Raw genomic sequence first — 16,584 nt, 5'->3', positions numbered from 1 at the left:
TAACTTAGGTACCGAACAATGAACTCCAATTTGCCCAATATCTCGTCTCCAGCGCCACCTGGTGGGTCAATTTACGTGTATAGGCATTTCAAAACGTGAGATTTTCCCTGCAATGCAATTTCGTTTCTATTGTGCACTATAACTTTGGCAGCCATTCTAAACTCGGCTACATTTTTCCTTAGAAAGGGTTTCTTTGCTATGGCGACTTTATTCTTTATTGTGTGTGACAAATAAAATTAAGTGTTTGTGGTGTTGTACATAAAGCAAATATTTACACTTTGGTTACCAGAGGAAAGGAAGACATCAAGGAGACTGAGCGAACTGTTGCAAACCCATGACTCCTTGTTTTTTTTTTCAGCTTCAATCGTTTTTTCTTTAGCTCTACACATTTCTAGCTCTTGAGCTTCCGGCGCCGGATATTGTTTATCCCTCTACTCTTGTTGTTGTTGCTGTTATTGGCAAGCATATGTGGGCTCATTGGAAAATATAGAATTGGCAGTATTGATGCTAGTATTTGCCGGTCAGCAGACATATTACACTATGTGTATTTTCCTTACACACAAACATACATACATGCATATGTATATGTGCACTCTAATGCGTATTTAATGCACTTGAATAAAACATGAATATTTCACTATTCCACAGATATGCATGTATAAATATTTGTGCCGATGTATGTGTTTGTATTTGTATACATGTGAATGCAGGCAGTAATACATATACATACATATATATGTATGTATGGCATGCAAGTGCGCTTGCACTTGAACAGCCAACCAATTTTATGGCAATTAAAAGACAAAGTTCACAATGTAAAATTTATGAGAAAATTTTCGCTCAACTACACTGGTCGACGGCCAAAATTTACCAGAGACGCCGTTATGAAATTCGTATGTAAAATCACCCCCTGATTCCGAAAATCAAGGTTATTTTTAATTTTATGGTACCGTTTTTGAGATATTTGCAATTTACCGTTTTTGCAAAAAAAAAAAAAATTGGGTCCACTTAATCATATATATCTCAAGAACGAATTAAGCAATTCCAAAACGGTTTGAAGCTTTTAAAAGGTAATAAAATTTTCTATAAACTGTGCATACAACACTTTTTGCTAGGCCCTGTAGATTCAAAGATAACGAACAATCATTACCGATTTTTTCAATTTTTTTTGTAAAAATATAAAAAAAATTGTACTTTGCGGGGAAGGATCTCGAAAACCTTTTATTTTTTTGCAGATTTTTTTTTTCTCCCTAAGCTCTGTTATATTACAAAAAAAATAAGGTATCATCGAAGAAAATCGATGCAAAACTACGTAAGTTATAAGCGATCAAATAAAAATACCCAGGTTGCGCAATTTCAACGTATACCTCAAAACGTATGTATGGTATAAAGAAGAGTGAAATATCTAGCTATGCTCTGTTTCTATTGAGTTAAAAGTTCAATTTATGAATGAAATTACCCATATTTTTAACTTTTTTTTTAAATTTATTTATGTTTATACTATATTCTAACAATCTTTATCTTAATTTGATTTTACTATGTTGTCGAAATAATTATGTGTTCTACTTTGACGCTTATTCAGTTTAGGATCGGTTTCTCTTATGAGAAACCAGCAGTAATCACCCATCATTGCGACGTCCCAGAATCCTTGATATCGATTCTCAATTAATTTCATTTGCTGATGAAACCTTTCGCCATGTTCATCACTTTCGTCGCCAAGATTTGCCGGAAAAAAGCTCAAATGTGAGTGGAGAAAGTGAATTTTTAAAGACATATTTACGCCCATTTTCGCATAATTATTGATTAGGTCGTTCACTATCTGCTCGTAGTTAGGGCTTTTGTGTCTACCGAGAAAAGAAGCAACGACCTTTTCAAAGGATTCCCACGCTGCTGCCTCAACTGATGAGAGTAGTCCTTTGAATTGATTATTGTTGATCAACTTTCTTATTTGTGGTCCAACAAAAATACCTTCCTTTATCTTGGCTTGAGAAATATCTGGAAAAACTGTTTTCAAATAGTCGAATGCTTCGCCTTCTTTGTCCAAAGCCTTAACAAAGTTTTTAATGAGACCGAGCTTGATGTGTAAGGGTGGAAGTATGATTTTCTCTTTCTTGACAAGAGGGGTGTATTTGATGTTATCCACACCAACGGTAAACTCGACTCTTTCCGGCCAATCCTTTCTGACGTAGTGGTCCTTACGAGCTCGGCTATCCCACTTGCAGAGGAAGCAGCAGTGCTTGGTGTAGCCACTTTGTAGACCGCATAGCATTGCAACGACTTTGAGATCAGAACATATTTTCCAATCATGCTCTTCATATTTGATAAATTTGAGTATTTTTTGCATTTCCTCGTAGGTTTCCTTTGTATTTACTGCATGTGCAATCGGGATAGAAGGCTTTTTGTTACCAATATGCAATAATACAGCCTTCAAACTCAGTTTATTGCCGTCTATGAACAATCGCCACTCTTTTGAATCATATGTTTGACCAAACTCTTTGAATAAACCAGGGATGTCGTTGCAGTAGCATATACTGTCTTTCTTGGTATAGTGTTTGGAAAATGGTTCGTGACGAGTTCTACTATATGTCACCTTAACATCGGATGACACAAATTTAAATTGTTGCATACGAGAAGTGTGGATCTCGGCCTTTTCCTTGGATAGTTCCAAATCTCTTATCCAATCATTAAGTTGTGCTTGTGACAGAACGTTTCTTTCGTTTTCCATGCGAAATTCAGTACAACTTGATCCCCCGCACTCAGATGTTACTGTTGACAATGGAACTGGATCCGCAACTGCCGTTGAATGTAGTATTGGTAATGTCACTGTAGGTACGCTAGCATAGGTTACTCCTCTTGATCTTCCAACGCCAAGTACTTTTGTTTGACAAATATAACACTCTATTGAATGGCAAGTAGGTTCTCTCCATATCATTGGTGTATCAAATTTTGTTTGTTGTCCTGATTCCCACTGAATCAATTCTACTCGACACGATGTACACAAAGTGTTCGGTGTCCATGGTTTTTCAGCATTTTTAGGCTCAATTCCAAAATACTTGGAGTATAAAGTTTTGATATGATCTGAGAACACTCGTCGTCGCCTTATGATAGTATATTGGCCACACATGAAACAGAACATATCTGGATCCTTATTACACTCAAATTCTCGCGTCCTTTTACTCATTTTATTTTTTTTAATAAATCACGGTTTTGAAATTAGACTTATGAACTGAACTATCTCCGGCGAGCCTTGAAGATGTTATGAAGTTTCAAAGCGCATTAACTCATATTTATACTCGGAACAAGAATAAAATTGAAAAAATCAAATCTTACCTAGACAGAAAGGTTCCTTTTTATAACAAGCCGGGAAAAGAAAATACTACCTGTTTTAGATGTAGGCTTTAGAAATTTTCTGTGTCTTATAATTTTGAAAATCTACCTGCATACTTACCCATAACTGACGGAAATACATGTTTATAACTACATGCCTACAGCAGGTTTCGAACCCAACCACTCTTCCTTTCGATGCAACCACTCTACCTACTATAATACAATTCGAGTATTAAAAGTACTATTTGATTTATTTAAAGAAAAAGTGTTATCATTGTTATGGTGTTATTCGTTTATCCGGATAATATCTCACTTGCACTTTATACCTTTAATATATGTATGTATGTATAGGTACATACATTGAAGTTGCGCAACCTGGGTATTTTTATTTGATCGCTTATAACTTACGTAGTTTTGCATCGATTTTCTTCGATGATAGCTTATTTTTTTTGTAATACAACAGAGCTTAGGGAGAAAAAAAAAATCTGCAAAAAAATAAAAGGTTTTCGAGATCCTTCCCCGCAAAGTACAATTTTTTTTATATTTTTACAAAAAAAATTGAAAAAATCGGTAATGATTGTTCGTTATCTTTGAATCTACAGGGCCTAGCAAAAAGTGTTGTATGCACAGTTTATAGAAAATTTTATTACCTTTTAAAAGCTTCAAACCGTTTTGGAATTGCTTAATTCGTTCTTGAGATATATATGATAAAGTGGACCCAATTTTTTTTTTTTGCAAAAACGGTAAATTGCAAATATCTCAAAAACGGTACCATAGAATTAAAAATAACCTTGATTTTCGGAAACAGGGGGTGATTTTACATAAGAATTTCATAACGGCGTTTCTGGTAAAGAGAAAAAGTTGAAATTTGTGGTCCAGTGCTATCAGCAAGAACCGCAATATCAAATTAAGTGCTTTAGGAAATAGAATATAGTTTCAAAGGATAGGATTATGTTCATATTACATTTTGGTGTAACTAATATCTACTGTTGAGGAGTGTTGTTAATCGAAAAACTTTGATCATTCAAAAATTATATGTTTATTAACACGAGTATTAAGTATATTACGGTATTAAATAGTTAATGTGAATATGTTTCGAAGAAGTGTAATTACACTGGATCACACATTTTAATTTGGTTTTCCAGTTTCTCTATAGAATTTCTCAGTGATTCCGAAAATTGAGTTAATTTTTTTTCTATGGATACGTTTTCGAGATATTTGCAATTTACCGTTATTCAGCTTAAAGCAAAAACTGGTTCCTTTTAATCACGTATGTATATCTTACGAACCAATTTAAAAATCTTAATATAAAATACGGAAAATGAAAGCCAATGAAATTCTCCATAAACCGGCAGTAAAGCGTGTTACTCATACGCCACGTACACTCGATTAACATGCTTTACTGCTCGTATTTCATACGAAAAAATCTTTGCGCATTTTCATTTGACCACTCATATTTCGTATTTATCCATCGATTTTCTTCATAAGTAATTTGATTTTATTTTTTTTTTTGTAACAGAACAGGATTTAGTACAAATACAAAAATTTGCCAAAGAACCTGTTATTTTTTGAATTTTTCTTCTGTTAAAGTTTGAATTTTTTCATTTTTTCAAAAAAAATAAAAAAAGCTCGAATGATTAATTAATTTGTCAGAAACTGTAAGCCCTATCGGAAAGCGGTGTATATACGGTTTATGGAGAAGTTCATTAGCTTTCATTTGCCGTATTTTATATTAAGGTATTTAAATTAGTTCCAATTAGGAACCAGTTTTTGCTTTAAGCTGCATAACGATAAATTGGAAATATCTCGAAAACGTATCCATAGAAAAAAAATTAACTCAATTTTCGTAATTACCGAGCAATTCTACATAGGAATTGGATAGTGGCATCCATAGAATATTTTTTCTGTAAACCAGTGATATTATTTTTTTTAAGGTACAGTTCATCTAACGTTTCCCTAATTGTTTGATTTCCTCTAATAATATAAATTTTTGGAATCTTCGCTGCAGACAGTTTTTCAAAGATGATATCTCCATTGGCCTAAATCTCTGACCATAGTTCCAATTTTTCATATCGCACAACCTCTTCAAAAGAGTTACAACTATAAAAAAAAAATAAATAAAAAATCAAGTAGACTTTTGCATAAATCCGTTGGTAGGATTTATCTCTAATTGATTCATTGATGACTTGTTTCCTTATGATTATTTTCTCCAACTAGAAAACTACGCTAATATCTGCTTTTGTGTTAATTATGTTGAATCTTCTTTGAAGTACTAGCAACTGCATTTCTTATTCAAAGACGATTTTTGTCGCAATTTAGGTCACTTTTTATTAATATCGTTCCATCGATCCAATTCTCCAATATCCAAGCGGTTTGTCAAACCTTCGAGCACACAAATGGTTTGAAGCAAGGGGCAATATCGCTTGGTTTGTCAAACCGCCTGCGTGTTTTATTTCATCCTTTAGAAATCGAAATGTACTTCATTTTTATTTTCATCGTCTCTTTAAATTTGAAATGTTCTCTTGCAACCCTATTCCACACCCATTCGCCATCATTTTAGTGTTAATAGAAATGATTCAAATCTCATTAGTGATACTTAAGTGAAGATAACAGCCATATTATAGTAAGTAGGTATGTATTGTGTGTGCTTAAGCAGTTAACGCCAAACAAAAAAAAAACGGAAAATAAAACCAATGCATTTATTTCCTTTCGCAGCAAGGCGCATTTGAATTTGACATAAATGTCTGAATAAACTGACGGATGCCATCAGCGTTACTACAACGACTACCACTACCACTACCACTACCACTACCAGTACCACTTCCACTACCATTGCACAGACAGCAATTTTATGATGATTGCTATGCATTAACGAATGACGCTGTGGAAAACGAAAACTGCTCCAAATCTGTGCATAAAATACTAAAGATCGTTAAAAGAAATCGTTTAAAAGTATTAGTGCGCCGAAGCGAACAAATTTTATTGCCTTTAAGCCGAGCGTATTTGCTGTGACATTTACATGCAGCAATGCCAATTTTCAGCTTTTCGTATGGTGATTTTATGCGATTGTTGTTGTGTGTAACAAAAAATCACGTTATAGAGAGAAAGTGGATAACGAATATATTTTTTTTTGCAGTAAGTGAATTACATGATTGCTAGATAAAAGGGAAATGAAGTTGAGGGAGGGGGGAAAAACAAATAAATGTAGTAATGATTTTTTTTTACTTTTTTGTATTGGAAAATATCGTCGAAGCTATTAGCTTCAACACGTTGCACAGCCATGACCAAACGCTTAAGTACATATGTATATAGATACAGTATTGGACATATCTATAGCACCCCCCTTTCAAAGCGATATTGTTTGCCACTTATGTTTAATTATTTGTTTTTAAAAATTTTCAATTAAAATACAGTTCATTCTCTAACAAAACCCATATAAACCAATGTTTTAAACTTTTTAAAAGACCGCAAAAAAGTGCAACAAACTTTCCCTTAAATTTCATACTTTTTTCTCAGAAGCTCTAGAATTTTTTTGTGTACACAGTTTTATAGCGCATTCGATTTTGTCCAATAATGTGGAAGTTTCAAGTCACTAATGATTACCGTTGATTTTTTAGAATTTGTTTTGTCTCATTTGCTTCCATATAACGACTAAGCACAATTTATTTTAATAAGGCAGAAACCCGTAACATCCTCGGCGAAAACAATTCTAAAAAATCAACGGTAATTTTTAGCCACTTGAAACTTGCACATTATTAGACTAAAATTGAATGGGCTATAAAACTGTGTATTCAAACAAATTCTACCGCTTCTGAGAAAAAAGTTTGAAATTTGGATGAAAATTTTGTTGCACTTTTTTGCGGTCTTTTAAAAAGTTTTAAACTTGAGTTTATGTGAGTTTTGTGAGAGAATTAACTGTATTTTAATTGAAAATTCTTAAAAATAAATAAATAAACATGAGTGGCAAACAATATCACTTTGAAATGGGGGTGCTATTGTATTGGCCAATACTGTATATGATATTACTTCACGTTGCATGCGTGGCAAGTTGGTTTAAATATTTTTGAGTGCTTATTTTAAGATTTTCCAAAGGTTGTGCGGTGCTTTTGATATATGTACAGCTGCTGAACAGACGAAATGGCTTAAAAAACTCAAAAAAGTACTCATTTAATGAAGTAAGTTACATCCTTTAAATCGATTATATCTATCTCTATATGGGGCGCTCCATACTTTTTGATAAACAAATTAGTTTTTGAAAATATGCCATAATTTTACTCAACTTCGGTGTAAAAAAAAATTCCCAACTCAAAATATTCTAGAGTGCACCCCTTAATATTGCGCAATACTCAGAGCTACCATTTAATTTAATTTTTTTAATTTTTTTTGGTGGCATATTTTCAAAAACTAATTTTTGTTTGTTAGTTTTTTTTTTTAAATTTTTTCTTAGCTCCATTTTCGAGATATTTGGAAAACTATTAAATCGATTTCTTTCTGTTTTTGTGCTGTAAAGTTTTAAAAAATGTATTAATCAAGTTTAAATTTCTTATTTATTTATTATTTATATTTGTCCATCAACCCTAAAAATTTTAAACAAATCAAACAAAGGAAGTGTGAACCCCGTCCATTTTGATATGAAAACGGGCAGTCAATTATAAATTAGTATATGTTCATATGTCAATATAATGTATGTATAAGTAACACCGCTGCAGTTGTATTTTTGCATGGCATTGCTGGGAAATTGAAACTTGGCTCAAGGCGGATATGCAACAGGATTTGCGCTTCAACGCCAACACCAACGTCAGCGATAAAAATTATATCAACAATGTGGAAGAGAATACGTAAACACACGGGGCACAGATGCTTACATATATGAACATACAAACATATGAAGTGTTTGCAGATTTAATGGATGCCTGGTATGCATACAAAAGTACATCTGCCTGACCGATTGAGAATATAGTGTAAAAAAGTTCCGAATGGACATACAAGCGCTTTTGTTTTTGTGAAAATCTTTTGTTTTTATGCATTAAAATATTTATTAATTAAAATGGAATTCAGACGAGCTAGTAACTTATAACATCGCTGTATGCCAAATCGTAAAAATATTTTTGAAACGGAATTGGCCTTATTCCTTGACTCTTATTGAACTCTGTTTAGAGCCGTATTTGCAAAGGCATTCCGCAAAAAATTTCTTTAAACCATACACACATTTGTGCATTTATACAATCCAATATGCATTTATTGGCAGCAGCTGCAGCTAAATTTTGATTAGATTTTATTTCCTAATTATTTTCCATATAAACAAGTTAAGCTACAAATTTTGAATAATTATTGTTTTTATATTGGCAAAAAGTGCTGGCTCATAACTTAGAACATATATGAACAAATCCACACGAGTTGTTTATGCTAGTGTCACTTCTTTCTCTCGTCAGAAAATAAACGCTAAAGCATATATTTCAATCAATAGAGTTCCAGAACCAAGTACAGTAAAACAAATAAATCAAGTATTTGAACAGTTTTAGCCTTAAAACGTTTATTAAGCGAAAAAGTACCGCAATTACTTATTTTCTCATTGCCATTCGAAAAAATCATAATTTTTGTTTTTTTTTAATAACTTTGCGAAGTTTTCAAATATTATATTCATACTAGAGACAATGGCCGTTGGCATCAAATACAACATATCTGAAAAAGTTTCAAGAGTGTGACGCCATATTAAAAAAGAATAATAATAATAATAATGGCATCATACAAAATATCTTTTTTATCTTTTTTAATTGTGTAATAATTTAAGATATAATTACTTTTAATTAATATGACATTTAAGTTAAGGCGTGCAAGTAAACGTAATAGCTGGCTGTGTATTGTGCTACGAGGCATATGTGCTACTTACAAAACAATGGGTATATGTATGAGCACGAGTTGTTATTTTGAATTTTTAGTACATATTTTTTAAGTTTGCATTTAAATACAATTTCGCGATGGAATATTGTACTTTATGCAAAACGGAAGATATTTCAATGTCAAAGATAAGTGTGCCACAATTTTCGACCAAAACACCGTTCTGTCGAAAAATATAACAGCTCGTGAGATTTGCTTGTATAATTCATATAACATTCAGACAAAATTTTTTTTTTTTAACTCATATTTTTTACCCACCCAGGGCCTCCTTTCGAACTCATATATAAAAAATTTTCAGGTATGTACATATTTCAAAATAAAAGAATAGTTTCCTCACCCACCTTTTATTCTATTATTACTTTTAGTTATTATTGAATCATTTTGGCTAGTTTATTTTTTTTTTATATCCTGCCAGCTAAATGTTTTTTGTTATCATTGAAAGTTTTTAAACTTCGTGACCACATTTAACAATTGCGTTTTTTTCGATCCATAGTGATTTAAACCATTCACCAAAGTGATAGTCAGCATTTACAGTTTCATTGCACACAAAGGAAATGCGTTTTTCGTACATATGTATGTAGGTATGTGCATACATATACACCCATATAAAAAAAATGAGCTTGGCCCACTGAAAAATTTTAAGGTTTAATCGATTTGATAAGTGCTGGCTTTATTTATTTTTATTTTTTTGTTTCTAGGTGCAGAGTGAGTGTTTGCTGACCGCGCACGTCATAGTGTATTTAGTCAAAATATTCTGTTACAAGGTTGTCACAAACACTGACCATTCGAATTGGATTGCAATTTTTCTATGCATATTCTGTGCTATTTTTCTGTTTTGCTATCTCGCCGTCCAGCATAGTTGTATAGGTTTTTGGAATCCGTCGCATTCACTTTACTCTGATTTTTAACAGCTTCCTGTGCAGTTCAACGATTAAAGTACAAAGTACTGTGCATTGGGCAGCGCATCCATTGGTCGAATTGTTTGTGCTGCCATTGAATTCTATTTTGTATTGTTAAGTAAGTTTCGGGCTTAGGTGATTGGTTTTGGTTGTTGACATGTGAGTGCGCTCTAAAACGAATGACGAGCAAATGTTGTACTTGTTCAGTAGTGCTTGGGGTTTTTGTGGCTTTTCCCTTGTCTACAGTGTAGCTAAACATTGTCGGTGGACTCTGATTGCTTTTCCTGTTTTGCATTCTTAAGCGAATTTGGTTTTGAATGATGTTCGAGAAAAGTTGATTTGACATTCTTTTTTTTATCTTTTTGTAGAAATTGAGAACAAGTTTGTGATGCTTTGCTTAAAGTTGGCATGCCACAAGTAGACAGTTAATGGTTAAAGCCACACCTACCTAAACTCAGTGGCATTCAAAAATAAAAAAATATTCGTACTTTAAGATGCTATGCATCATTTTTTACGTAAAGATCTTTTCTTCCGCCATGAGCAATTGAAACAAATCTAATCAGCTGTTGTATAGGTCCCCCAAAAAAAGCAATGAGGACCCATAAAAAATGTCATTGGTATTAAAAAGAGGATAAATGAATAATTGGAAGTCTGCTTAAAAAAAAAGAGTTTTCTAATCGTAAAATATTTATTTCCAATATTTTCCAAATAAATTCCACGTAAAACTTTGAGCGCTTTGAGCGACCTCTAAATATTTTTTGATATCGAAATAAAAAATATGGCTATATTTTTTTCTATCCTGAACAGTCCTAGAAGGTGAGAGCATTAAAACTCGGACTTAACTTTTTTCACATGCATTTTTGGACCACCCTAGCATACATTCATACCCATTTTAGTGGAAATGATTATTCTTTTTGTAGCCATGACATGGAAAACGCGTGTCACATGTGTAACTAAACTTATCATTATTGAAAAAATGCAAAGTGTTTCGAGTAGATAACCATCGAATAGGTGTACATTTCTTTTAATGGCTTGCTAATGTATTAAGCAAGTATTTTTGTGTGCAATGTAAAATAAAGCTGACGACTGACCAATTTGTGGTAAAATAACTTTGTTAGCAGTCGCTCACAGAAGTCTATATTTATTCATTTTTATCGATGTATTCAGAGGGACGAAAAATCGATGCAGTTCGCAGTCATTCTGCATCTAAAACTAATTTTTGAAAAAAGTGGATTTGACATCTTTTCACCTTAAGGTAGCGATATTTAGTTATTTAATTTTTTTTTTTCATTTACCTAGCAATACTATTGCCCAACCGAAGTTGCTTTAATTTAAAATGCAATTGGATAATGGTAGCGTCGCAATATTTTAATCTTTGAAAGAAATGGTAAGATTTTATAATTTGAATTTCATAACAGTCTACTAAATAAGTACGCTCTGAGTCAGGTGAAACTAGAGTAGCGACTGAGCAACTATTATGAGTGCTAATTTCCAAACACTCCGCTCCTAAACTGATTCAATTAGCGGTAAATTATTTTATTAATATCTCTATAGGTAGATATTGTTATACTCTTTTTTATTGATAACTTTATTATTAACTCATCAGTATTGTCATTTAAATATATTTTACGCTTACATTCATATCGTTGGCTTAGTTCGCAAACGTGCTAAGTCCATTTTTTTTTTATTTTTCAGGAGGGACAAAAAACCTTCTAACTTTTTTGTTTTCAATATTTTTCTAATCTGTAAATGCAGTTTTATTCCATAGTTCGTCTTGTTTTAGTACCAATAATCGGCCAATTTCCAAATAAAGCTGTTGCAGACTTATAGGCTCTTTTAGGACTTGCCACATTTTCTCTTTAAGATTTTATTCTTTTAATGTGGACTTAGCACATTTTCTATCAACCTTTTTTCCATTATTTTTTATTGTTAAAAGATTTAATTGTTTAGTTTAAATATATTTTATTGTTTTAAAATGAATTATAACCTAATACAGTTTTATTTCATTGCTATTAACAAAAATAACTATTTTAAGTCGTAAATTTATGTACCATTTATAAAAGAAAATAATTAAAAGCAAGTAAAGAGGTATAAGTTTGGGCGAAACCGAACTTTATATACCCGGCGCAGGTATCAAATACTGTCGTAAGCAGGGGCTTTTTTCCCGATTTCAAACGTTTTCGATAATATCCTGAGTTAAACTCAATGAAATAATTGAACCACGTTTAGTGGAAGTCGCTAAAGCGGCTACCGAAATACACCTTGTAGTCTAAAGTGGGCGGTGTCACGCAGTCTTATTTATTGTTAAGAGATTAAGAGATCTGAAATTTACCTTTAGATATACGGGAAGCGAATGTAATTTTGGTCCGATTTGAATAATTTTCAACGAATTGCTTTTCCGTACCAGGTTTATTAAGTACACAGAGTTTGGTAGAAATTGATAAATCGGTTACCGAGTTACAAATTTGTGGTCATAAGTGGGTCCCCCTTATCCAAAAATGTATCATACAGGCATGTTCTGCAAATCGTACGATTTCAAATCGGTGCGATTAGAAATTTTACTTATTCTCTATTTTTATTTTTTTTTTTATAACCTTTTTTTAGTTTTTAAGTTTTTAATTTATTTTTTTCTTTTTTTAATTTGTTTATCTTTTTATTTCTTGCTTTTATCGTTTTGATAAGGAAACTGTATTTTGATTATTTAATTTAAATTTAAAAAACTGATTTTATTTATTTTTTTCTCTTTCTTCAATTAAGTTTTTTATTTCTTTAAATTAATTTTCTCCTAATTATTAGTTCCTATTATTTTAAACGGAAAAATATATTTTTATAATTTTATTTTTTCAAAATATATTGCTACAATTCAAACAGAACAACGCTTAGGTCTCCTCGTTAGCAGTTCTTTTTTTTAGTCTTACGAAAAACGGAAAAGCTTTTTCAAGCTAGGTCTCAGAATTGACAATCGTTTTTACGAAAGACTTTTGTTTTTGTAAATACTGCGGTGAGTTGAAAGATAGTTGACAGAATTGCTTTTTTATTCTTTAGTATTTTCATTTCTCATGGGAATGTGTTCTCTATGTAAGAATCCTCTTGATTATAAATGCTTGATTAAGCCATTTCTTAAGGATTTTTATACACTCCTAAGCCGCCATATTATTTTCATATTCAATTAAGAATCGATCAATATAAAAAATTGTGAAAGAATTATACCAACATTGCTTAAATAATCTTCACCAAGCGAAGCAAAACTGAATTACATATTTAAAATTTTTTAAATTATTTTTCAACCATATCCGCGTACTTTTGCAAACCGCTGTGAATGTGCGGGAACTGCGAAAGGCGTTTAATTGCTTTTTCAGCATTCCCTATTCCATGTAATCACCTGCCGAATCGTCGCCGCTGTCGACACTATAACATTATTACATTTTATCTTATTTGTATCTCCACATACATATATGTATATATTTGAATAAACCGACGCAAAAGCAACATTGTTAAGTATCATGTTAGTACTTATTGTTGGTAAATATTTTTACATAAATATTTATCTACTTACGTTCCAACCGCATAATTGCCAATTACATAGAATAGGTCAGGCCGTAGCTGGGTGCGGTCTGTCGCTGATTATGATCGATGCCCAGGTTATAACGATAGGTTTGAATAGAAGGATAAATATTTACGTTATCACACTACTAACAATAGAATACAAAGGAATGCAAGTATATGAAGATATTCTACTTTGAGGATGACTATGGGTTGCATACATACCTTCAACAATGTTTACTACATGCGGTTACACACACTAGACAGACAAAGTTACCCGTTCATTTTGAGAAATTCCTTGGTAATGTTTTAATCAACGAAAGGCTTAGGTAGATGCTAAACGGAAATTGGCCAAATTAATTCCAATTACACAAATGTTTCCATTAACTCTGAGGGTGCGTGTTTGCGGTTACTTGCGCGACACTGAAACAACAAATAAAAAAATGCGGAAATTAGGAATAGCAAATTTTTCTTGCCCTCTTTCTTACACGTTTTCTTATAGTACATATTTGCCACCCAGCTTTCACTTTACCTTTTTCGTGCGCAACAAGTTAACTTCAGTTAATCGCCTTTGGCTAGATGCAAACGCCTTGGGACTCAAAGTTTTCAAAATCGATAGTCGGATAAGCGAAATTGCTGTGGGATTTTATTTCTGCCATCTGTGGTTGGTTGTTTATTTATTTATACCGCATCGTTGGACGCAAGCCGGTATGAAGGTTTACGGTTGTGTACATACTGATTGCGCTTGTGGGTTTTGAATGTGATTTTCTGCGAAGTGAATTTCGCTGTAAAAGGAACTTATGTGGTAATCGCACGAGTTTATATTCCTGTGTACAAGGTGATTTAATAAAAGTGGTTTAAAGGGGTTCTGCCAACTGATTTCGATTTATAGGAATGGCAGTCAAATCGATATTGCCAATGTTCGATAGAAAAGTTTATATCGAGCCCTAACCGCCAAAATAACGTAAGCGACATTTTTTTCAAAATTTTCTTTTTGATGCAGAAATGCATATAGATACTCTAGGAATATTTCTGCATCAAAAAGAAAATTTTGAAAAAAATGTCGCTTACGTTATTTTGGCGGTTAGGGCTCGATATGTCCTGAGCAAGTAGTTTTCGGTCAAGCAAAAAAAGAAAAAAAACAGAGAACATACATAGGTGCAACGAAAGCTGTACGTTACCTTGTATACTGTTTCTTTAGAGCTGTAGGGAATACTTATGGAGCCAGGCGCATTAATCGCCGCCTGGCTATCATTGAGCAAAAAAATTTCAACTCCACAGATTTCTACCAACTTAGCAAACTGAAGCTATGTAATAATTTGGTGAATTACCGCCTTGTACCATCCATAATTTTATTTTTTTCGAGAATTCAGAGCACCATATGCTTTTTTAATTGAAGTTTCAAGTTGATTTTCCAGTTTACTTACGGTGTAAGCATCACTCTCAAATCCTTAGTGGTTGGGGAAGGACAAAGTGTATGCCCATTTCAGGAAGTAAGGTTGAAAGTAGAACTATTTTTTTTTTGAGTGGATAAAGCTACGTTAATTTTTCTCACGTTGAACCACACATTTAAGCTCTATGCACTTCTGGTATTCCGTGCAACTTCCCGAATCGATGGGTCTCTATCGAAATATGTACATACATATAAAAATGTAAAGAAATCTAGTTAAGTTACTAAATAACAAAATAACTTTGCATATTAAAAAATTTGTACACGTTGAAAATATTCCATATTCCATTTCTCATAATCATTTTTACAAATATTTTCATTAAAATTTATAATTTTGCTATTTGTGATTTTTTCTGTTTTTGCATTTTAACATCCCAAAACAATTTATTATAACAAAATTCTACTTCAACATTATGACATCGATAATAATCAGAGTAAATAGTTAAAACAATTTTGATATTCTTATTAATTTAATTTTATTGCTCTTCTGTTATGTCTATTTCAAATTTGTTGTTCACAAATTCGCAAAGACATATGCATGTGCATACACACATATGTACATATATGCATAGGTATGAATGTATTTATCTAAGCCTTAAAATCAACAATAATTTATTTCAAAATTGCTATACCATTGTTGGCATAACTTTTCTTTAGTTTTCGTGCATTGCAACTAAAATGTCCGCAACTTTGCTTATCAGTTTTTAAAATCGAAGCATTAAAAACCGACATATTTTGAGAGATGGACAAGGGTCATCTGACCCAAAACATTTAAAATTCATTTTAATAACAAAAAATTTTAAATTTTTAATAAAAAATTGTTTATTCATTCAGAAAAAATGTACAACTTCATTTTTGTATTTCTATTTTATGTAGTAAACAAAATCACGGTTTTCAAAATATGCCCTTTCGCACTACGTAGATAGCCTGGAAAATCGACATACCTCGACAGACGAACAGGTTTCATTTGAACCAACTACTTTAAACCTAATTCTAGTTACCTAAAACTTGTAATTTCAAATTAAACAATTAAAAAAAATTAAAAAATTACATACAATATAAATTTCAGATACAAACACAAAAACCGTATTATACATATGTACATGTCTGTCAAAAGGCTTCAATGACCCCTATCCGTATTTTTAGCCTGTTGTGCTATTTATATCTTTGAGTTTAAGGCACATCGATAAAATAGTAATGATTTTGAATTAAATTTTATGCACGTCTTATAATATCTATACATATAGTCACGAAATACCAATTTAGAAACATACTGTCCGTCGTTCTAGGGTTAAACACAAAGTGAATTAATTGTTTCAATACAAATGCAACCATACACATACATACATTCATACCTATGTGCATGCAAACATCATATCGTCGTTTACAGTACAAAACCGCGTATCAACAAAATGCCAAACCGCATATCGTCGCTGGAATAATGAAATAGTGTAACATGAAAAGTAT

The 16,584-nt window shown here is 32.2% G+C and overlaps 2 protein-coding genes across 2 annotated transcripts in view; one reads left to right on the top strand and one right to left on the bottom strand.

The window, feature by feature from the left end:
- LOC108358007 (potassium channel subfamily T member 1-like) overlaps window positions 1–16,584 on the top strand; it is a 401,062-nt gene that overhangs the window by 90,067 nt on the left and 294,411 nt on the right. The gene's annotated exons all lie outside the window — the stretch shown is intronic.
- LOC108358008 (uncharacterized) lies at window positions 1,548–3,713 on the bottom strand. The gene is made up of 2 exons (XM_017609122.1): window positions 1,921–3,713; window positions 1,548–1,870 (listed from the first exon to the last, which is right to left on the bottom strand). Coding segments are annotated over exons 1-2 (1,263 nt in total). The 5' UTR covers window positions 3,182–3,713; the 3' UTR covers window positions 1,548–1,868.

Source organism: Rhagoletis zephyria, unplaced genomic scaffold, assembly GCF_001687245.7.
Source record: "Rhagoletis zephyria isolate East Lansing unplaced genomic scaffold, Rhagoletis_zephyria_1.1 Rzeph_scaffold_00192, whole genome shotgun sequence".
Taxonomy (NCBI): Eukaryota; Metazoa; Arthropoda; class Insecta; order Diptera; family Tephritidae; genus Rhagoletis; species Rhagoletis zephyria.
This window is presented reverse-complemented; position numbering and strand designations above follow the sequence as displayed.

Bases quoted from the DNA above. Each gene is read 5' to 3' on its own strand.
- LOC108358008 (XM_017609122.1), bottom strand. From the start codon at position 3,181: ATGAGTAAAAGGACGCGAGAATTTGAGTGTAATAAGGATCCAGATATG.